Below are 26,458 nucleotides of genomic sequence, written 5' to 3' on the forward strand. Positions count from 1 at the left end.
GGAATGCAGTCTCATATCTCACCATTAACATAATGTCTTCCTTCAGTGAGTTCATTGGGTTCAGTGCAGTGCTGTTCAGTAAGGCTGGCAGATACAGAGATGATCTCTGCAGAATACTGTTTTTGTGCTAATGTTTTGGAATTTGTCTATTTAATGTGAACACGGTATATAGGGTATTAATCGCCTTTGAAAGTATTATTACCATATGCGTTTGCAGACAGGTGACAGTTAAAGGAAAACTTAAATGAGTGGAGAAACATAACAAATGCAGATGCTTCTCCACAGGTTGCAAGGGTCACTGAATGGCTTGAGTATGAAAATGACGTGAACCGTACAGCATGTTGTGGCCTTCAGTCACCAGATCTTAACCCAGTTGAACACCTAAGGGCGATGTGGAAGCGACAGCATCACCACCACCATCATCCACCAAATGAGGAAGTAAAGTAAAGTTCTCACACTTGGAGAGTCAATGCTAAGGTGCACGTGGTGGCCTAGCACCTTATTGAGACACTTTACTTTGTCACCCGTCTTATTTACAGGAAAGACTGCCTTGCTGTCTCACGTGGCAGCAGCTTCATTCCCTGAGCTTTGACTTTCTATATTTAAAGAGATTTTAAGTATGAGTCATCCAGTAATGCAGCTTTTATTTAGTTTAGTTGAAGTAAAATTTTTCATTTATTAGTAGAAGAAGTAATCCTCTGTCTGCTTCTCTCATATTTATACTGTAGCTGTTTTTCCCTACTCTGCAGTGTTGTGTATGCTATAAATTATCGTATAAACAATGTATTGTTGTGTATGCTGTGTTTACAGCTGGTACGCTGTATATACAAGGAGACTGCTTAGCATTCCACTGAAGAGATATGCCCCACAGATACAGTAGAATGGTTTTGTGGCTGCAGCTTTCCGTCCCATGGAAACATTCACTGACTTCTCTGACATTTACATGGCATTAAACATTTCCTAAACGCTGGTGATTTGTCAGCTGTTATCAATGAAGTTCTAAGTTTTTGTTATTATGAAAACTGGGCCAAGTAACCAGGCCACTACCAAAAAAAGACCTGTTTCTGTTTTGTGCTTCACTAGTATTTGGCTTCAAGACATTTCCCAAAGCGATAATGTCGATCCTATTAGCAAACAGTGGAACAGCACTGATTGATCCGGACCAAAGCAGAGCCAGAGGGCAGGTTTCAGACCTGGTCCCAGAGTGTCTCTAGAAGGGGACAAATGAGACAGTGTCAATATTGAAACAGGCTAATGGGCTAATGAATGTGGAGAGTTCTGCCTAATGTTCCCAACAGAGCTCCAAGCAGAACCATTAAAGCACTTTTATATGACTAGACAGGCACAATGCAGTAACTCGATTTATGGGGTACTTTCATGGTCAATTAGGAACGGAGAGAGAGAAGAGAGACCTGATAGGAGAGGTTAGAGTGTGTGTGTGTGTGTGTGTGTGTTTCTGTGTGTGTGATATGAGCTTGTTAGTTTTAGACAGGATTACACCTGTTTTTGTCAATACTGTCCTGAGCTACGCCACTTTGATTGTGTCATTATGATCAGCATGTAGACAGACTGAACAACTATACAATAAATCTGCTGTCAATTAAAGATCACATCTGTCATATAAGGGGTGGACCTAAAAGAAAAGATCAGGGTGCTCATATGGACTTGAACTGAATTCATGCTGGTTTTGAGTAGATTCCAGTCCAGGCTGTCATGGTTTCTCTTAAGGTATTTTATAATCTGCGTTGTTTAGTCGACTTGGACTTGGACTGTTTAACATCTCACTTCATACAGTTGATTTGGGCAGAGGATTCATTATTGGTTGCAACCCAAAACAACCATGCCAAGTCCTGGTCCAAGTATGAATGAATGCTGATGCGGTTTGTTTGTGGTGGAAACATGATCTGACGAACTGCTTTGTTGCTAAATAAACTAGTAACAAGGTACATTGCTCGCTGGGTGTGTGGACAGATAAGACTTTCTTCCTGTACTTACTTTCTCACGCCTGCCTCAGCATTAGTGAATTACCTGTAGCAGAAAGTAGTACAACAAAATACTAATGGGTGGTGAAGGAAGCTTGTTGACATAGTGGTGGCTGACCAAGCATTAAGGTAGTATAGTTAAATCAATGGATTGTATTTGTATTGTCCACTCCGGTCTGACGCTTGACTGCAGACCATATTGTTGTTTAGCAGGGCAGGGCGGGTTATATAAATTGGGTGAGACGGCTAATAGCTGGTCAGTGCTGCTGCAACGGTTCAGTAGCTTAGCTTGAAGACAACCCACTGATCATACTACAACTGAGATGATTACAGTTTGGTTTGATATTTCACTTCTGTAAATGTTGGTGTGACCAGGCCCTTATTTATAGGCTACTTTTCTAAACGGCTTGACTCCTGTTCCTGTAGTTTTGAAGGCAGAGAAATGGGGAAGAAGATTCAGAATTCCATGTGATAGGGATTTGGTATGGTAAAAACAGAATGCGTCTATGACCACACAAGCTCTCAGAGAATCCTTTTGTACCTTCGTCTGCAACACGTGTGAGTGAATTGATATGGTGATTGATGAAATGATGTCTGTTGTTTAAGGATATGATGACATTAGTATTGCTCATTTTTGGTCTGTTTCAGGCCTTGTTTGTTCATTGACAGTTTTTAAAGAGCTCAAATTAAGTATGCATGCATGTATTTGTCTCATAGGAATTACATTATTATATACCACTAAACTTACATTGTGGTGGCAACAGAATCACTTGGTGGATTATGTTCAGGGACAGTATGGAAGTGGACATTTGCCAGAAACATTAGGTGAATCCCAATTCTCCTAATTGCATTCACGTTTCGCGTCTTAGGTCCACTCGTAAAATGCAAGGAGATAGGAACAAAGGAAACCCGTTTTAACTGATATGAGGCGTCCTTTCCTTTTTAAGGATATGATGACATTAGTATTGTGAAGCATCCAATCACAAACTAATTTCCAATAAAGGGGCGTGTCAGTCCGTAACAGACTGTAACCCTGTATCTTCGGTTATAGCTCCTTCAGGTGGGTGTCCTCAGTCCTCGCTCTTCAGAGCGGAAACAAGAGCTTTGGGATGTACTTCATCATGGCAGACGAGAACGACTTCTGGGTCAAGTGAGAACCGAGGGCCAAGGAATGATAACATAAGAGAAATTCACCTATTCTCCATTGACCGCTTCAGTCCTAAAGTGTTGTACTGTCGGTATCAGCCCTAACACACTAAAATGACTCTGAAATGCATTAAAACTTCTTTAGACATGCAATGAAGATGGACCATGACAATACACAACTGCGCACACCTTTCTCACACAAACATTCTCTAAATCATACATATACTACAGTTTCACACAATGCACACATAAGCAGTCTGCCTCTGTCCTCTCTCTGCTGCATTACTGTTTTCCTCAGAGAGTAGCTGCAGCAGGAAATGTCAGGGGAGGGTATTTTTAGTATGCAAACATCCAGGTAGTTTCTCTCCTCTTCTTCTCATAACACATCTAGAGCAAATTAACGTTTCGTTATTGAAGTGGCTGTCCATCATCACAAATGGTGATATGTGCAATGTTGTTGTTGTTGTTGTTGTTGTTCCATCAGCAAAAATACGAATATTATTTCGTTAGCATTTATCAATACATCACATTCAGTAAGTCTTAGCCACAGAATGCTAACAAACCCCCATGTAATATGTGGTTGTTGAAAGCTGATAACGTAATTACACATCATTTATGTGAAATCACAATCTATTGATATTTTATTGTTCTTTCCAGTAGAAGTAGCGGCTCGTGCGCTAAGTGCTGTGGTTTTACTTTTGGAAGCAGCAGTTTTGGTTTTGTTAGTGTAAAAACTGGTCAAAGATGCTTGGTGTTGATTCTCAGTGATGATAGTAGCAGCAATACATTTATGTATCTGTCAGTAATTTGATGTAATGTTGATCTGAAAAACACCAGCTGATCTTGTCAAACTTGGAAGCATTAGTGCGTCAGTGTTTGTCTTCCATCTGAAGGCGAAGTTGAACTTATTCATAGGAGTTTGGTTAAAAGATTTGGCTGTACAGGTAAATAGTTTTGTTTTTATAGTTCTAGTATCTTAGCCGTTGTCAACACCTCATATCCACTATTTAGAACAGGCCATGGCATTTTACAATTAAGTCTCAGCGTGTATATGAAACGGTTTGACCAGCAAAAATGTTTTTATGATGGAAAAACTCAGATCTCTTATTCTTTAACAAATTCTATTTTTTTATTTTTGATGGGTGTGTTGCACAGTCTTTGATATTGAGGGAGATTAACATGCTATGGTTCAGGCCTAACGAACAGTTTTCTTGTAGATAATAAGGATAATCACCTTTATTTGGCCAAGTATGTTACACACAAGGAATTTGTTTCTGGTACAGAACCGATGGCTCTAACCATCGGGGGCAACTTGTGGGTTCAATGTCTTGCCCGAGGACACTTTGACGTGGACTGCAGGCACCGAGATTCAAACCTCCGACACTCCGGCTGGGAGACGACTGCTCTACCCACTGATGCACACACACACACACCCCACCCCACCTTAGTTCTACTACAGAGAACCGTTTTTATGATGCACATAGCCCTACCAGGACTGTGGACCCTTGTGCAAAGAAAAATCCCTGTTTTTTCAAGGTACACATTAGGCCAGTTCACAATAAGTGTTGAATAATAATGGTTTTCAGGGAGCCTGTACTGTAATGACACATTCACTTCGTCATAGTCCCTTGTCCAAATTTATGGTTCTCCCTTGTGGAGAGTCTGCAGCCCGGAACATATGAGTGAGTTTGTCAATTGCCAGCCACTTCCACAAGGTGTTTCATCTGATCTGAGCGTGATCATGTCACTTCTGTTCAGATCATTCTTTTTCCTCTAGCAGGAAAACGACCAGCTTTTATCAAACCTCTTGGCAGAAGTGTCTCTTTACCTCTCACATTTACTCTGATTTAAGTTTCAGAGTCAATGGTTTGCCTCACATCAAGTGTTTAATGTTCACTCTTAATCTGTGACTCTCAATCTGTGGTGTGAATGGACGCGAACAAGCACTCGGAGAACGCACTCAGCATTTCAAGTATCTCAGTTACACTTGAGCTGATTTAAAAAAAAAAAGTATTTGTATGATAAGAAAGGCCGTCCATGGTAGGCTAGTGGTTAAGGCACGGCGCTCTCGCCGCTGCGGCCCGGGTTCGAGTCAGGGTTGCGTCAGGAAGGGCATCCCGGCGTAAACCACGTGCCAAATGTCAACATGCGATTCGTCAGTGTGACGACTCGCCGTGGCGACCCCTAAACGGGAAAAGCTGAAAGTGACTTTCTGTTTGTATGATAAAGAGATTTATTTATTCTGCTATTAGAAAATGATCCTCTGGGGAAATCTAAATAAGAATGTAATTAGTGGGGATTTTAACTGTATCACAATAAAGCTCGAGCATGTCAGACCTTTTTCATATCATGTGTTTACACAACAGAAGCTCAGCACAATGTACTTGGGTGAAGTGGGAATTCTCCAGAATGCATTCAGTTCTTGCAAGCAAGACATTTTCATGAAACAATTTAAACAGGAACATTGCTTTTAGCTGTTGTGTGGTTATAAATACATTTTTAAATTAATACTTAACACAAGATTCCAAGTGCAAATGTTGCACAAAAACTTTTCCTAAACCGAAAATAACTGGCTTCATTTGGATTCGCTGTGAGATGTGACAAGTAATGTTTTGCAGCTTTTTTTTTCTGCAATTGCAAAGACTGCAGGGTTTTTTTTGTTCTTTTTATATAATGAAACTCCACATGATATGCTGCACCACTTGTTTTAGATGAGCATCACAGGAAGTGGTACATATTCAAAGAACACGAGGAGCTAAAGAGGCACCACCGTATTAATAGATTAATTCATGTACAATTTAACTAAAAGGTTAGGCGATGTCTCTGTGTGTAAGTGTATGCACCGTCTGGATATGATGTGTGGGCAACAAGACCATCATTTTTCCGGCCTAGACAAATGCCTCATGGTGGAGGACAGGGCGTCCGACATGACAAATGACCTGCAGACGGAGAGGGAGAGAGAGATTCAGACAGAGAGCAGCTTCATTAACAGAAAGCACAACAGACAGAGGAACAGATGATTCTGTCACAGATTTCAATCTACCCATCTCAGCCAATTAACAAAATAGCTGCCCCCCTCCCCCACACACACACACACACACACACACACACACACACACACACACACACACACACACACACTTCCCCCCCAGGGTGCCAGACCTAATTTGGCCATACCTGCCTTGTCCTTTTAGAGTTCTATGTTTGAGCATGTGTGTGTGCACAAGTGATTAAGCTGTTAATTAATTTTATGTCTTTGTATTTAATAACCGTGGACAGTGAAAATGGGGTGTGTGTGTGTGTGTGTGTGTGTGTGTGGCAGTGAAAGAGACAGATAGGATGAGTTAGTGTTCTGGCTAATGTCTCTCTTGTGACAGTTTTGTCTGAGGAGGAGAAACTCGGTACTGACACATTTTCTGAAGTGTTTCTGCAGCGTTCACAACGGGCTGTACAATACCGCAGTCATATTTTTTTATTGACATTAAGTGAAGCTGTAGCAGGGTAACGGTCTGTGTGGATCGGATGGATGACTCTCACTCCGCTGTAGTGTTTTCACACTGGGTTCCATAATTGACCTTAATAAGATGCTTATTTAATTGTACATTGGATACACTTTCATTTGAATGTGACCATTCTCAGTGATTGGAAAACCAGTAAATGAAATGAAGTTACTGTTAATCAGGGTCAAATTCTATTAGACCATATTCCAATTCTGATATCAGCTGGACTCGGCTGATTGTTTTTAAAATTAGTAATGAACAAAATTATTTTCTATTATGGTCTTATACTGGTACAGCGCCTTTCTATGCTTTACAGCACACTCAAAGCGCTTTCACACTATTCGGCCATTCACACTCCCAAGCACTCACGCATTCACACACCAGGAGCAACTGGGGGTTCAGTGTCTTGCTCAAGGACACCTCGACACGTTGACTGGACAAGCCGGGAATCGAACCGCTAATCCTCCGGTTAGGAAACGACCCGCTCTACCTCCTGAGCCACAGCCGCCCCCAAACTCTCTCTCTCTTAAAAAAACTGGAGAAAGAGGTAAAGTGGAAGAAACAAATGTGAATGAAAAAGAGAAGGACAGAAGAGGAGGGAGAGGCGAAGGAGAAAGAAGACCAGGTGACCTTTGCTTTGTGAATGAAGGAGGAGGAGGTGAAATGTGTGCAATGAAGAGAAAAGAGGAGGGAGGAGGTGTTTGTCGAGGTGAGAGGGAGGAGGAGGAGGGAGATGGCTGCTCAGGGGCATGAAAAGATGGAGAGAATAGAGAGAAGCTGGAAAGAGAGCGAGAGAGAGAGAGCAGTTACGCAGCAGGAGAGTCTGAGTGCTCTCCTCCATCAGAGACTGATGATTAAAATTTCATTGGCTGAGGCTGGAGGTCGGAGGTGATGCTGTGTGTGCGAGCTTCAACGTAAGCAATAAAAGCATGAACTCACTGACTCCCCTACTCTTACTCTCATTGGCTAATCATCTTTGTTGCTCTTGAGCTTGGAGCTTTCTAATTGGCTCTTTGTTGTCAAACTGGTCTCTATCTCATACCGTCTTATTTTAAGATTAAACCAGACAGCTGTGGCTCAGGACATAGAGCAGTCGTCCCCTAACTGGAAGGTCAGTGGTTCAGTTTCCATTGCCCCCAGTCCTTTGGCGGGATGCTGAACCCCAAGTTGCTTCTGATGGCTACCCCACATACAGACAGGTAACAAATGAAAGGATGATCCTGAGTAAATGAGTGGCCTCTGACGCTGCCCCCATCCACAGGCACAAAGGGTCACTGAACAGTTTGATGCATATGCTATGACCTTCACAGTCACCCGGTCTCAACCCAGTTGAACACCTATATCGGAGCGACATGTTAGTCAGTGTCTCCACTACCGCCATCAAAACGCCACATGAGGGAATATCTGTTGGAAGAACAGGGTTCATCCCTCCAGGAGAGTCCAGAGGCTTGTACGATCAATGCCAAGGAGCAGTGAGGTTGTTCCACAAACGGTCCAGCACCTCACTGAGACACATTATGTTGGGATTTCTTTCATTTGTCACCCACCTGTATCTTGCTTTACTTCAGAATACTGGCCGTGCACACCCTCAGATGTTAACGCCGTGCACCTGCAAGGCACAATTAGACGATGAACAAGAATTTCCTGAAAGTGTCTTCTGAAATTCCTTCTTGTCAAAATAAAAGACCCTGAGAAAAATATTTATGGATAGTTTTCTATTTACAAGTCGAGCGATGTCAGGTTAGTGCATTCCCATAAACACTCAGTACTGTATATATGGTGATTCTGTCTCACTGGTATTCACAGATGTATCTTTGAGCTCTGGTCATTTACAGGTAGGATTTGTCAGTATCTTTAACATTTTGTCAACTAAACTATTAACTTGTTAATTTAAGAAAATCTGATTCATTATTGATGAAACGACTCATTTGCCGCAGACTGAGCCTTGTTCAGTTTTTCCAGATGAACCTTCTCTCAGCTCGATGTCTGAGGTGGTGTCGCCTCTGTCTCCCGTCACGTCTCGTCTCCATTAACCTCTTTTATTGAACCCTCCTCCTGCTTTTCAAATCGTAGCCCGAGGGACTCTCCTCCATTTGTCCTGCTGCGTTTTCAATTAAAGGCAGGGTGAGAGGATACCTGAACACACTGCCAGCGCATGCAGGTGTCGCACAAACGGTGTCGACTCTGTCAGCATTGTGTTTTGTCGGCTTCTTTATCGCTGCTTCGAGTTTCACACAGTACTGACTGACTGCTGCTGTTTTTTATTGGCAATGTGTGTGCATGGTGAGGTCGGCCTGGACCATATTTTGGACTTGGAGCTGTGTGTGTTCCTTAGAGGATGTGTGTGAGGAGCAGTGACAAGCTGGAAGATGACCCTCAACTAGAAACTCCATCTTTTACAAAACGTGTCTCTAGGCAACTGTTTGCATTAGCATAAAAATTAAATCAGCAAACAACAAAATGCTCAGATTCTGTGTTTTCCAGGTTTTATCATGTTTCTCTGCATTGAAGTCAAAACCACTCAAAGCTGAATGGTTAAGGGACTGAACTGTTGTTGTGCAGCTTGGATATGATGAGCTCAGAGTCCACCATCGTTCTGACCAGCAGTTGGTTTTACCTTCATCCAGAGAAAGGAGTTGATCAGTGAATGGTAGCCTCCGTCTTCTGAAGCACCATGAGGGAACAATGTCGTTCCTATAGCTTCAGACTCCGTTTGCTATTTAGTCCTGCCTGCTACTGGATTTAAGGATTTAAATGTTTTTGGAACAAAAAGACTGATAGAAACAAAGCATCCATGAGATCTGATGCACTTTATTTTGATTGGCAATAAAAAAAATTATTTATCAGCTTTTAAATTTAGATGATAACATTTTTGTTGACCCTATAAGAACCTGCTTATGGATCCTGTAGTATTTGCTTTAGTGGCACAAATGAGAAGCAGTGAAGCAACTTCATAACCACAGAAAGGCTTTGCAACAGTTGTAGCATTGGAGGCAGGTTGAGCTGTTCACCATCCTGCAGAGGGATTTTGGCTTCGGCTGGTATACATGTATGTCATGGCTGGATGCTTGTGGACCCCCCACATCTATGCATTTAGTTGGGGGTTGTTCGGGTGTGGAAATCCTGCAGACAATAATCTGCTTCCAGATTTGTCACGGCAGTGTGTGTTTGGCCCTTTCCTGTTTCAACACGATAACGCATCCATGCACAGTCGGGTCTAAAAGGAAATGGGTTTTCCAGTTTTGTGTGGAAGAACTTAACTGGTCCACACAGAGCCCTGAACACAGCCCCACCAGACACCTCTGAGATGACCTGCAATGCTACCTGCGAGTCAGGCCTTATCGGCCAACATCGCTGTTGTACCTCACTAATGCTCTTGTGGCTGAATGGGACCAAATCCCTGCAGCCAGGTTCAACAGCCTGTGGAAAGCCTGAAACTAGAAGGGGAGGCTGTTGGAGCAGCAGATTAATGCTTGTGGTTTTAAACTGAGGTTTTCAACAAGCGTAGTTTGGAATGTTCATGTGTCCCCTTACACTAGACCATGTAGTATTTTTCATGCATTATTAGTAAAGAAGCATAAACAAGATGAAGACAAACATGCTTCAGCGCTCACCTTGGTTGCTATTTTCCCGTTCCAAGGATGTTGGATTTATCAACCGGATTGATGTATTTTTCAGGTTGGCACTCACCGCTGCAACAGTCCTTCACAGATTTACATGTTCGCGTCTTTGCCTCATTAAAATAAAAGTCGAGAACTGAAGAGGCAGTAAAAACATCCAGATTTTAAAACATTAGCAGCAGCATTTCTCGTGATCTTTAATGCGTAGCCTCTAATTTTGACAGTTCATTGATGTGAACTAAAATGATTTGGTGAATTTGACACCACACGAATGAGAAGAAAATAATTTTGGTATAACTGAGCGTTAATGTACTTGGTTTTGAGTGATTTTGATCAGATTGCAGGAGGTGCAGTTGTAAATCAGTGCAGCTACATTCAGACATTGCTGCAGTGACTCAAACAGCTCTGGCATCTTCACAGGCAGCTTCATAAAAACTGCACTTTAGTGTCTAACAAAGCACACACTCACTCTGCAGCACTGATGCTTGCTCAGACATAGAGGAAGCAGCTCGCTGCCACTGGCACCCGTTTGATATTGTACACAGCAATGAGCGTGAGGCATTACATATTCACACACATCAGTTAAAAGTCATTATGCTCTTCTCACTCTTACAAACACACACAACCACCGTGTACACAGCCACATCAGCAGATTAGCTGGATAAAGAGCCTCTTTTTGCCTTTTCTTTTGAGTGGCTAATTAGCCATCAGAGCCTGCTGTGTGGAGAGAGCGAGATCCATCAAGAGGTAGAGCTTCAAAGAGCAGTTTATAGAAGCCAAAGCGCTTTAATTAGGACCTCTTTGTATGAGAAAACGAAGAGAAAAACATAATTTGAAGCCAAAAGCTGTATAATGTGGAGTCAAAATAAACATACAGTAATGCACACACAGATAAAGAGAGACGGGAACAAACTTGAAAGGATTAGACTGCGAGTATGAGATCCACACAAGGAGGCTTTGTACGGCAGTGTGAAACTGATCACTCATCAGTTGTCTGCTGCAGCCAACACAGCTATATTTAATATGTACTTTAAACAACTGATGACCGTTTTTGGCACCACAGTAAAAACATTACCGCACAGTAAGTTCAAAGGTCAGTAAAATGAGTTTTCTCAGAGTCCAAAAGATTTACAGGCATGTTGTGTACAAACCTCCACACCACCGTCGTGCTAGTGCTCTTAGCAGCTCCCTGGTGATGAAGAGGAAGAGCGAGCATCCCGATTGGTCCGTCGTCGTGCTAAATCACTTTGTTTTTTGTGGGTGGGCTTTACATTCCACCTCTCTGTCCGTCGGTTTGGCTGAATGTCCTGCAGCCATGGTAGAGTCATCAAAAAAAAACAAAATGCACTTCACCCCAGAGCACAGAAAGTTGTACCCCTGCTTTTAAAACAAAGGGGTTGACTGGTTGGTTGAGGCCAGTGAGTTTTTCTATGGTGAGATTTATTTAAAGGAACATTTAGGGTCCTTCTGACTGTTTAAATTTACTCACCAGTGCTACTGAAATACCACAGTGTATAAGGCAAACGCATGAGCCATCAAACCTTTTCTAGCTTGGTTTTAAAAAGTCAGTCTGATGAACATTCTTTGGAAGAGAAAGCACAAGCCAACATTAAACTCATCATCTCATTACATACTGTTTTATAACACCGTGGGCAATTGGAATGGACATGTTGGCTCTGTTCACATTTGATTTCACTGCAGAAGAACTTGTTTATATATCTGGTGATTTGTTTCTCACCTGACACCGTCTCTCAGTTCCTGCTACTCATTGTGAAGCTGCAGCTGCTGATGTCAGCATTGAAATCGCTTGGCAGTAAACAGAAACAAGACGACGGGGTTATATTTAAATCTATCAAGCAGCGCAGGAGCGGGTCTGTTCATTTTCCAAGGAGTTTGGATTTTTCCGTGCTGACCTGTGTCTGTGTCTGTGCAGTGTAGATAGTGTTGCTGTTCAGCTTGTCAAGCAGTTCTGTGAGAAAAATCCCATTCTTGACATAAAAGCTGTTGTCTTGTTTGAGTGTGTACCTGCCATCCGTGTGTCCCCTGCTGACGGAGCCACTGCAGGCTTCATCTGTTTGACATCACAGCGATGTCTTAATCGTCAAGTATGATGATAATCTCAGTTTTATGTGGAAACTAAAGAAACCGTGAGCAAATGGATAATTTTAACGTGTTTGACACCATAATAGGTAAGCCAGAGTGACTGAGTTGTTTTTGGCAGAGCCTTCTCTATTTGCAAATCTTGGTGTAGGTGTAAGGAGTTTTACTGAGACTTGTGTTAAAATTCTATTTTGAATGTCATGAAGGTGAGTGGGTGTGATTTTTACTGGCATTAGTACATGTACGTTTATGTTTGTGACTTGTCTCTACCAAACACCTAGTGCTATCCACAGCCGCACCTTGGCGGGTGTTCAGACTGAGTGCAGTAAAACACAAAAACACAACTGCTGTGTTTTAACTACTGACTGTTTATAGGCTAGACAAACCTTCTGTGATGTTACTCATTGGCTTTCTGAGTTTTGAAGCTGAAGTCTGGCTTTTGCCATCTTCGTAGTGCTTCACTATGCTATGGCTAATCCAGACAGCTAGTGGCTATCCACCTGTGGTTGGATCCTCCCACCGACCACTCAGTGACCACACCTTTAACTGTGTGTAACTTTTAGCCTCAATATAAGTGAGTGAGTTTTATAAAAATTCACCCGCCATACAGGTAGCAGGGAAGGGGAACTTGGCCAAATTGTTTTAAAGATGTTCATTTCTGTTGTAAAGTTGGGCGTTTTGCCGGATGATGTCACCATCCAGTGTGGCAAAGGTTGAACCAGATCCAACTTTTTTGCTGTACAGGACTGCATCGTTCTGTCAGAGCCTCCTGTGGTGGTGGTGAACTTAGTCCCCCATAGAAATGAATGGCCAGGGCTGAAACACACCTTTGAAACTCGGTCTGAACGGGACCTTAGTCTGGCACAGCTGCTCAGTTGTGTATATGTCACAGCCTGGAATTGGTAAATGCCACTTCTCAACAAAAGTGACAAAAACATAACAAGAAGTTGCAAAAGCTTGCTTCATTTTTCCTAAAGCTAGTCTTACTAGGCCAGGTAATAAAATTGGGTCTCAGGTCATGTTATTATCTAAACATTAACTAATTGATTAATATGCTTTTCTAGGTTAAATACATTTTAGCTGAATGTTTCTTGAATTCTTACAGCAAGAAATGTTGATGTTTCTTATGTTGCATAGCCATAGTCATTTATTTGGCAAAGCCATATCTGAAGTGGATCATTACAGTAAGTGTCACTTTACAGAATCAAATAGCTTAATTTCACCATTGTCCTAATGGAAATGTTGGTAATAGTCACATAACTGTGCCCGTGTAAACACAGACGAACTGCTGAATCCACTTCAGTCTGTTTGCTGAGCTTCGTCCTTGGCGATCCTTTGTCTGTCAAAAGCTCTTAGCGCTTCCATCCAGAGCCCTCTGCTCTCTGCATTCATTATTAATGGACCTAGGCAGGCTGAGAACACAAACACACACACACAGGCAGGACGTGCACGTCACTGGTAGCTATTTTAGATGAGATATTAAATCAAAACACTCAAATATGAAGAAAAAATATTCACAGAGATCAGAGGATACAAGAAGAAAAGATGGATTTCTTCCATTGTTTTTCTCTTGAGGGCTCTGTATGAAATATATCCACAATCTGATCACACATAAATAGAGTTGATTTTACAAGTCAACATAATGTAGAGAGTCTATATGCAGTAGAATATTTAGAGCTGTGAATTAAAGTGCATGATGTGGTCATCCACAGCTGGTTCATGCCAGCAGTGGTGCAGCTCTTGACCTTGGCTGACCTTGACCTCGAGCTTACTAACTGTCCTTGAAATGCAGTAGTGAAAGGGCTAGCTAACTAGTTGTCCTTGAAATGCAGTAGTGAAAGGGCACATTAAATACATCTGCAGATCCCCAGTTCACCTCTGTTTGTATGTGACAGCTCACATGTACAGTGTAATCATCTTTATTGATGGCTGGTTTCCTACACAGATTAAACAATAAAAACTATAAAGCCTGTTGAGGTGCAGCAAATAGCAAGAGCACCTGGTCCTAGAAGTATTTCTCCCACTGGAAATTCACATTTTGAAATGAGACAGAAACACTTGACACTTCAGGATAATTTAATAAATCTATTCTTAGGGTATTGTCACAGAAATCTTGTTTTTACTACACTACCCATGAGCCTCAGTAGCTGATGTTATGGAGAGCCAGTGATATCAGCATAATTACTTCATTATTCACTTTATGTTGCTTTCACATCAAATCACAGATTGTAACTAAGAGAAACTGAATGGGAAAGAAATCTTCACCTCAGCCTCTTAGTTGTAATTAGAAATTGGTGAAACTGGGAATTTCTGACAACCACAATATCTCCCACATGTTAAACAACTACAGAAAAGTCAACTAAACAACTACATCGCAATAAAATCCAATAATACTAACACTAATGGAGTTGATTGAGCTAATTTAAAAGGAACCACACACTAATTTGTTCGGGTTTGCTCGTTAGTGAACAAATGTAACCTGGTTAAACAGATCATTTGGGCTGAATGTCCATTTATCAACCCTGTCTTCTAGAAACTACATTTACATACAACTACAACGCAACAGCAAATATGTGTTGTGGCATCTGGTCCAGCTTAGGCAACAAAAGCACATCTGTAAAAGGACAAGGCCCGTCATTTTTTTTTTTTTATGTTAACAGTATTTTCAGCACTCCATATACAGATACCTAAACTGACAATGGTCTGCCTCTACTCATAGTTGATGTCTGTCAGTGTCTCAGTTGGGGATTAGCTGTTTCTTCTGTGCCATAGAACGTTATGCTGCTCAAAATCTATAAAAATGTCCATGAAACAAACTTCTGCACTGGGTGACTTGTCTTTTCATTGGCAAACCCCAGGCTTGAGCGTGAGGAGCTACAGGAATGTAAACAAAGCTGAGAGCTCACAAAACCTTGTGTATGCACAGCTGACTCTGACTCGTGCTAACTTCAGGAAATTATGGCCGCTCAGTGCCTCTGGGGCAACATAGCCAGCTTTGACTGCTGGGATAGTGTGTGAACGCTCGCAAGACGGGATGCACAAACACAGTATTTATTTCTGAAAAGTGATTTTGAAAATGTTTCCAATATGTTCTACAAAGCTCAATATTACAGTTACAGAATCAGAAGCTTCCTGATTGGGTGTTTTATACGTCAGCGGCCCCTTGGACTCCACTTGTCTTCCGTCAAAGCACTACTTGTTATACTCAGTCTTGTACATTTGACTTTTTTCAGTGCAACAGGTTTTCTTCAGCTCAGCATGTCGGTCTTTGTACCGATGTTTCAACAAAAGACAAACATTTTTGTGGAAAAGGAGTGTTACTGGCTGCTCCACTGTGCCTGCATGTGTGTGTAGGTGTGTGTGTTATTCGATGTGACCTTCCTCCATATGGTGTGGGACTGAGCAGGGGGACAGGAGGTGAGCCCTACACATGCTCGCCGTCTGAGCTGTTAGCCGGCAGCCACTGAGACGCACACACAGGGTGCAGCCCCTACCTGTCATGGTTACCTGATATTCATGGTGTGTAGGAGAAACAGACAAAGGAGAATGTCATACATGTGATGGCAGAGGCGGTGTGTTCACTGCCGGCTGTGGGTTTGAGTGCCGCTCGCTTCTCTTTCTCAGCCCCAGGCTCTCTCTACCCTCTGTCCTCCCCGCCCACCTCCCACAGCCCCTTCTAGGAGACGCACAGACCCTTCTATTTTTGAATTCTGGTGCAAGTGAAAACAGCGATACAGTATTCCTTCACCCATCCCTAACGGACTGTGTTTACTGTATCAGAGAGAGATAATTGTCATGGTCTTGTAGTTTTGTCTGATGAATAATGCACATAACAAAATATAATTCTACAAAGCACTGGAGAGAATAAGAGAAAAACACTTTAGATTGAGAAGAATTATTCTTATTTAGCATTTTCCTACAAAACATTCCTTTTATCTCGAGATATCTTTTTGTTTGTGTCCTTCAAGCAGCAACAGTGTGAATCTTTCAGGAGAAAAGCATTAGCATTAACGAAGCAGAAAGCATTCAGGGAAAAATCTGAATAAATTAAATCAAAGTACTCCTCTTGATGACCTTTGCACCCTCATAGCATCTTGAATCTTAAATCGTCATACAAATGCAGCTAGAACATTGTTCTTTCCAGGATGTAGCATGATTTAAACTCACTTGCAGTTTTGTGTGAGAAATTAGTTTTAGTCCTCATAAAACTTCACTTATCAGGTTGTGATAGCCATCAGCCATCACTTGTGACTAAGCAGTAATCCAGGTGTCAGTTAACACAGTATCAAGCCAAAGTATTGTTGCTATCTGTGAGAAAAGGTCACTTTACATTCACCAGTTCTTTTTTGGTTCTGTTTTCAACTGTGTCCAACAGCCTTCTTTAGTAAATGAAGCATCTTTGCATATTAAAAGTTCCAGAAAACACTAGTAAGTGAGCCTTGAGTTCAGAATATCTCATCAGATATTGTTGGGGTGAGAATGCACATCTATTGTTACAATGACTTTTCTAACCAATGAGAATTATGTCTATGTGTATACTATAATATCATTTAAACCTTGGGAATCTTGATCCAAGCCTAATGACCAGTAGGTCCTGGAATACATTTCTTTGTTCAGTGTATAACACTTATCAATCCTATTGTTAATGGATAACTGCTGTATTAACCATAGGACTTAACCATTAACAATAGGATGGATAACTGCTGTATTAACCATAGGATTGTTATAGCCATGTTTGTTTAGAAGCCTGCTTGTGCGTGTGATGTGTCTTGGACTTAATGAATTCTGATATAAGCCCCAGATCTGAAGAATTGAATCATATATACATGCAGACAGGTGGCAAATTAAAGGAAGACCCAGAATAAATGAGTGGTGTTTTCCAGGATGACAGTGTCCCCATCCACAGGGCATGAGGGGTCACTGAGTGGACTTCCTGTGGAACCAATGCTAAAGGGAACTGAAGCTGTTGTGGTTGTTTGTCCTTTAATTTGTCACCCATCTGTATGGTATATGTATATTACAGTATAATATGACTGGCTTTTTGTTGTCATCATCATAATTAATTAGAAAGTTGAATCAGTGTCACTGACTGATACCTGTTACATAACGTAACATAGAACCAACATTCAAAGATTTCTTCAAAATCTGTAACTAATGAAAAATATAAAGTGCAATCCCACTTCCAGCCTATTCTGTTTTAAATAATTAAAGGTGACTAGTGTGTAATTTAATTGTGTAGATCATTCCCAGCAGATGGAGCTGCTCATCCCTGTGAGTAATCAATGAACAAAGCACTCATCATCCTGCTATCCGAACCATGCAGCTCTGTCTTGAAATAAAGCACTTTGGTTGTTTAAGTTCCATCCCTGATAACCTGATGGCTATTTGATAATCTTCAGTATTGGTTTCAGCATTACCAGTGCCTGATCTAATTTAAAAAGACATATAATAGCCCCCCTTTACCATGCTTAACTAGATATTGTGTTACACACAGCAGTTACTGAAAGGAATACAAATGCTAACAAATCATTGTAACAGCCTGAACAAAGGAGCAGCCAAAAGGTTTTCTACCAAACACTAATGTCAGCTTTACAAAACATTTTTTTACATACGTGCTTATCATTTTCAAGTTTCCTTATGATGCAGTGTAACCTCCCGAAGACATATCTTTGCTTTATATTCATATGCAAATGAGCATCCTAAGGAAACAAGGGCATTCTTTTAAAAGAAAGAAGAATATGAAGGGGGAAAAAGAGGAAGGGGGAAGTTTAGCTTATCAGTACTGAGCAGATGCTCAAACTACATGCGCTGGTTTGTCTGTCTTGCCACCGAGGCCGAGCAGAGTAAAGCTCCAGCTCCGGTCGGTCTGAATGCACCGAGTTAACCAGCTGCAGCCGAGGAAAAAAAAAACATGTATACTGGCTGTAATTTGTTCCAGTGACAGAGGTGGAACAAGCCAGATGATCAAGATGAGAACATTCATCTGCCAGAGACCAATGGCTAAACAGAGGAGGTAGATACAGTAAAGGCTGTATCTACCTGTATGCTAGAGGACCGTGTTGGAGCTAGGTAGCTTAAAGAAAGTGCTGAATGGACGGTTACAAAGCTGAGGACGGGCTTGATGTCTTCTGACAAGAACAAGTGTTGCAGAAAAAGCCAAACGCAATTCTTATGTGCACAGGACTTGTTTACTTCTGCAAACAATTTAAGGGTTTAAAATCATAATCTCCTTAAAATTTGACACCGTTTTCCTGCAATTTATAGGATTTTAGAAGCTGTATACTAAATGTGGCTTTACACATAGAACTGCAGATAATTAATCATAACATTCTAATTGTTTACGCTATTCTTTTATATTTTAGATTATGTGCTAGCAGAAGGACAATTCTGAAAATCATTTGATTTTCATCTGTTTTTTCTGTTACCAAGTGTCTTTGTTTCACTGCCTACAATAGCAATTCAGTCCGTCAACGGGTTTTTTCCAGGTATAAGTCAATTTTAGTAAGAATTTTCATGAAATTCAACCTGACTCTGCTGTTGGTCAGACCATTGTTCAGCATTGTGGTCAGACCATGGTTCAGCATTGTCCCTGCAGGACAACATTTCATTTATAGAGTTAATTATAAATGTGACTGCATTGGATTAACGCACTTTACAATTGTATGAATAAAAACTACACTGCTGCACTGAAATGAAATGTTCAAACATCTGGTTTAAAACCACCTAAACTATCAGATGCAATCTTTGCAACCTTTTTAATAACATTGAATAAGGTTTGTTTTAAATGTATGTCACATATTAAACAGCCTTAAAAGCTTTATATTGTGTAGGTCATAATCCTCTGTAGCCGCTACACGGCTCTTATTTTTTCTGAGGAATGAGGCAAACAGAATTTCTTTAATGACCAATGTTGCCGGTAGGAGCAGGACTGACTAAACAGTCCTGTGTAGACCTCACATGTACACTTGATAGTGCATGGAAGAGGGGGAAGGGATTAGATAAAACAAATAAATGGGTAAATAGAAGTGTTGCTTTGAGAATAGAAAAGTGGGTAAGTGACCAGCAGCTTTCTGGATCAAATCCCATGAGGTAGGGAGGCAGGTGCCTTTGACCAAGGTGCCAAGAGACGGTTTTTAAAATAAAAAAAAAAGCACAGATTTCTCTGTTATCTCTAGATTAGGATTAAATAAACAAGTATTAAAACACTCATTCTCTGTTCTCCTTCCTTCTCTTTTGTTCCTTTGTTCGACTTTCCCTCTGTCACCTTGCTCTCCTTCCTTCCTCTGTCTTCCATGGCTGGTTGATTTGAGTGAATAGAGGGAAACAGGCAAGGCTTCCACAGTTTAGGACTCTGGAGAGCTCAACCGAGCAGCAGCAATCAATCACAGAGTAAATTCCTCCCCTCTCAGGACTGCGGTGTGCTAGGTGACATGGTCAGCAGCTGCAGAGAAATATAGTCTACAGCAGATGTTTGAATTGAAGTAGACTATTACGTTTATCTGTTTGTTCAGTTAACCAAGCCTGGTTGACATTTTCCAGATAATCTATTGCCACTAGTGGAATATTTTTATATGTTTACAAAACCTCTCTGGGTGGATGGTTGTGTGCATCAGGCCCCTGACAGGCCAAAGGAGCCAAAACATCAACAGATAAGGAGGTTGGTGTTTAAGACATCAGCAACATAATCATGAGACTTGTCATTTTTTTGAAGTTGTACACCACTTTGAATATGAGTAGATGTTACTAGAGGCCAGTCGTCAAATAACTGCTGTAAACAGTAAGTGACAAGTTGAAGAAGCATGAATGACATGCTGGTGGCCAATCAGCGGATAGAACCTGAAGTAATATGTACTCTATACGAGAGCCGTGTAAGGCTGGTGACTGAAGGCCAGTTAAAGCTAAAGTGACACAGCATCCTGCACGTGGCTGGAGTTGTGAGAAACACTGGACTAACGTGTACAGTATATTTCTGTCTGACTCTGGGTCTGTTTTCTTGCAGACATGTCTAGAGTTGGAGCGGTATCTACAGACGGAGCCCAAGCGGCTCTCGGAGCTCTTTGATGAGGAGCTGGATTGTCTCTTGACGCCGGCGTTCATGCAGGGTGGTGACAGCGATGAGGACCTGATGGATCCCCTCCTCCCCAGCCTCCCTGATCAGCCCAGCCCACCTCCACTACTGGTAACTCTCCCCAAGGTCCAGGCCAAGATCCTTCAGGTCCCCAACCCCAGCAAGACCCAAGCAGAAGCAGGGACTGAAAGCCTCACAACCAAGGAGCAAGTCCTTGGAGGAGTCAGCGCTGCACAGCTTAGCGCTGCTGTTACATCCCTAACACCGCCATCATCACCAGAGCTTGGCCGCCACCTTGTGAAACCCACGCAAACGCTCACTGCAACAGCAGATGGTACATTAACGCTTAAACTGGTGGCGAAGAAGGTGGGATTAGGGGCAGCTAAGATGGTGGCAGCACGAGCATTACCGTCCCCGCAGAGCCGAGGAGCAGCCCTCAGTGACAGTGAGCAGGGAGGAGGAGGAAGTCTGGGAGGAGATGTACCAGAGAACAAGAAGAGAGTCCACCGATGCCAGTTTAACGGCTGTAGGAAGGTTTACACCAAGAGCTCCCATCTGAAGGCGCATCAGAGGACCCACACAGGTCAGACCTTCATTACATTCTCCACAGTTACTTTCAGTGCAAGCAATCAACATTTAGATGCTAACATTTTAAATTGGGATATGGCACCCAGTAAGTTTTATGGCCAGACATTGTAATGCTGAAGACTAGGCTGAATGCAGATGGTCCTTAAACAAGAAAGGTCTGATAGAGCATCCCTGACAGGGAATTGACTACATTTCCTGCATTAAATCTAGGTTCCATTACAAACCCAGTGTGCTGGGATGCAGAACCAACATGAGTCAATGCCCTGAAAGTGTTGCCAGCACCATCTTTATACACGAGGTTACTTTACTAATGCACTTAAGATTCGATTATATCAGATTCAACTTTATTGTCATTACACATGGACAAGTACAAGGCAACGAAATGCAGTTTAGTATCTAACTAGGAATGTAACGACAGCAGTACAGACTGTAGATACTGTATCTACAGTCTGTACTGTCAGAACTAATTTGCCAATAAATATGTACACTTGATATTTACAGTAAGACATGTAGGGTAATATACGATATACAACAGACTCTATGAATTTAAATTAGAAGTAATGAATAAAGTAGTTTAATCTTAAAACACTAGTACAATGGGATGAAATGGTGAAACCTTGAGCTTTGATTAAGACTAAGCACATACTGTAACCCAGACCATCAACATACTGTACTTTGTGAGTTAGTTGAGGTTTGAGTTTAAAAGGACTTCTCCTTTTCTTCTGCTTCTCAGATGACACCAGATTTATTAATTTCCTCTTGATACCAGATCAGTGCCAAAAGGCTCTGCCTCAGTACTCGCCTGATGATTGATGGACTAGTTGTAAATGGCTTGGTGATTTCAGCTGTGTCCAAATAGGTCTGACATACAGCTTTAGCTGCTAACTACAGCTGCCCTGCCACTGACCCTCAGCCAGATCACACACCAGGATAATGTGTCCAGGGGCTGTTATCTGAGGGTTTCCTGTAGCGTTAGCATGTGGAGACAGGTTTCGGATTGAAGAGTCAGACACATGAATGGATTTGACTTATGTTGATTATGATGAATGCATGATTTTACTGAGATTAAATATAAACACAGCCTGAAACTCCACATTTGTTGCGGTAAAAACTACTCAATAAATAAGTCTGTTTTTTTTAATGAGTGAGCTATAACGCATAGAAACAAAACCTTTAAATCATTTCCACAATCAAGTTTATAGACCAAGCAGTTGTGGGTAAGTCTGAGGTTGGTTTAATAAGAGCAGTCTTGTCTTTTTATTTGGTAACGTTTAGTGGTATGTAAAAACAATAATACCTTAGAGTAGACACTTTATGAAAATGTATTTTAGTCATATTGGAGCTTGTTTATATTTATTGCTTAGAGCTGCATCACTGCTTTTAAAGTGATGAGAACCAGGACTGCATGGATTTGTACTGAGAATCCATAAATATGTTTTCAAGTTGAAATGCTTTCTGGATTGGTCATCATTTAGCCTGCAACTCAGGCTGAATCCTTATCTGCAGCATGAGTCTTGTGCAAAGTTGTGTACCACCTGGAGCTAGCATCATTTCACTTTAGCTTTAACAAGAACATAATTTACAGTATCTGGAGCAGTTCATGGCCTCCACTCTTCATCTTCCACTGTTAGCAGTTTCCTTGGTGTTCACCAGGATTACAGTGCATAGCCTGCAGCCCTCCGCTGTATTAGTACTGGCAACCTTGGCATCATTTATCCAGCATGTTACAGGATTATATGATCCCAGCGACCACTTCATGGCTTTAAGTATAGCATTACAATCCAGATCAGTACCTAGTGTAGCCAGAGGAGTCCACAAGTTTAGCTTTATTATACCTAATCCAGAGTGGGGCATTTAGCTTTCTGGTAGCGTGACAGCTAGCTGCAGTGTCTTTAAGCTTGTGGAGATTCCACAGTTGAGTCATGCTAACCAGCGATGAGCTATTAAAAGCAGAGAAAGAGAAGACACCCTGAAGACACTGCAGCTTCTTCATTCTGTATGTGTGTGGCATAAATGTGGGGGTGGAGTATTCCCTCCCGATGTGTTCATTACCAGTGCAGCACTGTGGTTTAATTAGCTTAATCCTCTTTTTGGGTTATTATGACCATAAGTCATTGAACATACATGTAGAGAGGGATTAACATAGCGGAGACTACAGGGAGGAGCAGCTGCAGAAAGCCTGCACAGCATCAATACACTTATTGTCACATAGTGCACACCAGAGGTCATTAGAAACATCATTATAGTGAGGTCTGACAGGGGTTTACTGTACATGTGCTGCAATTGAACATTATGTTGGTAATTGTATTCCTCTGTTCATATCCAAAACAATTTCTGTGAGCTGCAGCTTCAATGTGAAGACAGGTTTATTTTCCTATACAAGAAATTCAATTAAAGGTGAGTTGTAACATTAATAGATACACAAATGAATTCAGTAAATCTCTCGAGTAGTAAGGTGAAGGTGAGTTGGAGCCAGTGTGTTCTGGTTTTCTTTTCACTCTCTTGCATCTGGTTGTATCTCTAACAACAGCAGATGACTAATAAATGTCACCTCTTTGCTATTATGTATGTACTTAGCTCCTGTGATAGCACAGTAGATGAGCGGTTTTGAAAGGACTGTCTAAAAGTGTCTGTCTTTTAAAAGTCAAAGTTTCTGGGAGCTAACATTTCTGGGGCACCTTTCTCTGGAACTGCCCAGTGACGTGCGGTCAGGGGAGGCAGGTGAGGCAGATCCTCCCCTTCAATCTTGAAAAGAAAAAACTAAAAGTTAACCATAAAATATAATAAATGTTAATATTTGTTAACCATAAAATATAATAAATGTTAATATTTGTCGGCTGGTGTGTGTTGTAGGCCCTTTAGCCGTTCTAATCCGATGTTGAAGGATTGTTTTTCAATAAAGAAAAGCAGAATTTCTGTATGTCCCGTTCAAATACATGGAGGAGATGCGTGATGATGCAGCACTTTGCTGTGCCTCTCGGTGGATCGTGTAATCCTCACAAACTGTACGCGATGCAAATAGTGTGTCTCTGTCCCTCTATATATCGCAAATAAAATGCTTTCAAACACTCTGATTATATGCTCTGCCTTGCCATAATCTGGATAATGTATAAAATGTAGTTCTGTAACGTGTTTAGGCTCGCAGATTAACCATAAAACCCAGTTAAAAAGTTATTCGGTGAGGCAAACAGTACGCCTGCCTCAAGGCAGAGGGCGCTAGTGAGCCCACAGATTCTTGCGCTACCTACAATCTTCTTCGTGCTTGTTTATATTTCCTTTACAATCCGCCTTATCAAAATGGAAGATTACATTTCCAAGCTGAGAAAATTCGCAAATCTGGACTTTCAATCAAAACATTTTTGACAGTCTGGACATTTTTGTCCAGAAGGATCTTCTTTATTGAAAACATTTGTTTTAATATTGGATTCGAACGGTAAAAGGGTTTGTAATACATACCAGCTGACAAATGGATTTCGTGTACAAGTAAAGGTAAGACCATAAACTTTTATTATTTCTAGTTAGAAATAAGCTCAACTGGAATAAATTTTAACCTCAAATTAAATATGGGTCATGTTTGTGTGAAGGATGTTGATATGAGATATAAAACATAACACAGTGTTTGTTAACAGACAAGTTGTTAATGGTTCATTTGTATTTGTAAATCAGACTGTAAAAGAGTTAGTGCCTCACCAGCTGTCAACCTCACCGCACGTCACTGGAACTGCCAACAAACCCGATGAAATCTTTTGATGTGCACACATTGCACTGCAGATGGAAATGCTTCCATCAACTTTGGCAAAATACACTAAGCTAGCAACAAGTCCTCTAACCTGCGTGACCCATATGGTTGGTTGTTCTTTCCCTCCCATAGAACCATGTCGTGAAATAGTGCTTCTGTGTTGGTAGGTGGAATTGCAAGAACTCGGTCAACATTAACGACAATGTACGTCACGTCAGCAACCTTTACAGACTTATCATGGAAACAGCCATAAATACGTTGTCATGGAAATGTTGTTTGTGATGTTTATGAAACCTGGTGGCACAAATGACAAGTGGACAGTCTCGTCAGATGATGATGTATTTGCATTATACAGATCAGAGGAATGTTTAGACTAGCCAAGCATGAAGACGGGAGGCAGAGGGAAACTGCTTAGCTCCATCAAATGTGAAAAAATACATGCAGACCCTCCAATAGCTCCCAAGTTATCTGTGTTATATATCTCAAAGCTGAACAGCAATCCCACCATCCCGAGATAAAAAGAAACGAGTCAAAACTAGAATTACCGTGTCACGGTTGTATGCTGCCATCAACCAGTGAAATTCATGGGAATGGGACAGATATAAGGCCACTTACCTTTACCTTTGACTACCAAAATCTAATCAGTTCATTCTTGAATCCAAGTGGACATTTGTGCCAAATTTGAAGAAATTCCCTTAATGTGTTCCTGATATATCGTGTTCATAAGATTGGGATGGACGGATGACCCAAAAACACAATAGCTCTGGCTACAGTCATTGCCACCGCAGAGGCATATAAACATCAGTGTAACCAGAAATATCATCCTGTTAATTCCAAGCATACACTACACCTGGTTTCAGTGTTTTGCACAAGGAGCCAGGCAAGTTCCTTAAGTGTTTCTATGAAGCTTTCATCATCAGGGCAGAACTCATCAGCTCCACGGGAAGGTGATCACAACTTGCTGTGTGTGCTGCTGCTCATGTTTAAACAAACCTGATCACCAGCTACAGAAATGCTATCCACATTGTTGTGTTCAGGAGAATGGGACAAACATGAGGTCACAGTGGACTTGACCTTTGAACACCAAAATCAAAATAATTCATCACTAAGTCCAAATGGACACTTGAGCCAAATTTGAAGAAATTCCTTCAATTGTTCCTGACATATTGTGTTCACAAGAATGGGACAGATGGAAAACTGGCATAATGCCTATGGCCACAGCTATCGCCGGCACAGAGGCATAACGACAAAGACATTCACCAATCAAAGTGTGTAACAGCATTATGGTACAATACAGGCTTAATAGTTGAATGCAGTCCCAATGTTTTCCTCTTACACATACTGAGAACTCTGTCAATGTTCATATTAATTAGCACATTGTTGAAACTTGCTTTAGTTCTATAATCCATTATTAGAGAAAACAAGTCTGCATTAATCTTTGTGAATGTTGCTTATCGTTACATAATCAAGCGCACATTCAGATGCAATAGCTGCAATGCACAACCTCACAGTCGTCTTCTTCTTCTTCTTCTTTCGGCTGTTCCCGTTAGGGGTCGCCACAGCGAATCATCTGTTTCCACCTAACTCTATCCTCAGCATCCTCTACTCTCACCCCAGTTAACTTCATGTCCTCTTTTAGCACATCCATATATCTCCTCTTTGGCCTTCCTCTTGACCTCTTGCCTGGCAGCTCCATCTCCAACATCCTTCTACCA

At 41.4% G+C, this 26,458-nt stretch overlaps 1 protein-coding gene across 2 annotated transcripts in view; it reads left to right on the top strand.

Moving 5' to 3' along the window:
- The window catches only part of klf7b (Kruppel like factor 7b), a 65,634-nt gene that overhangs the window by 22,850 nt on the left and 16,326 nt on the right, over positions 1–26,458 (top strand). For both annotated transcript variants that reach the window (XM_020621301.1, XM_020621302.1), the window contains exon 2: positions 20,348–20,999. In XM_020621301.1, coding sequence (XP_020476957.1) covers positions 20,348–20,999 — 652 coding nt within the window. The remainder of the gene's footprint in view (positions 1–20,347; positions 21,000–26,458) is intronic.

Source organism: Monopterus albus, unplaced genomic scaffold (assembly GCF_001952655.1).
Source record: "Monopterus albus unplaced genomic scaffold, M_albus_1.0 scaffold257.1, whole genome shotgun sequence".
In the NCBI taxonomy this organism is placed as follows: Eukaryota; Metazoa; Chordata; class Actinopteri; order Synbranchiformes; family Synbranchidae; genus Monopterus; species Monopterus albus.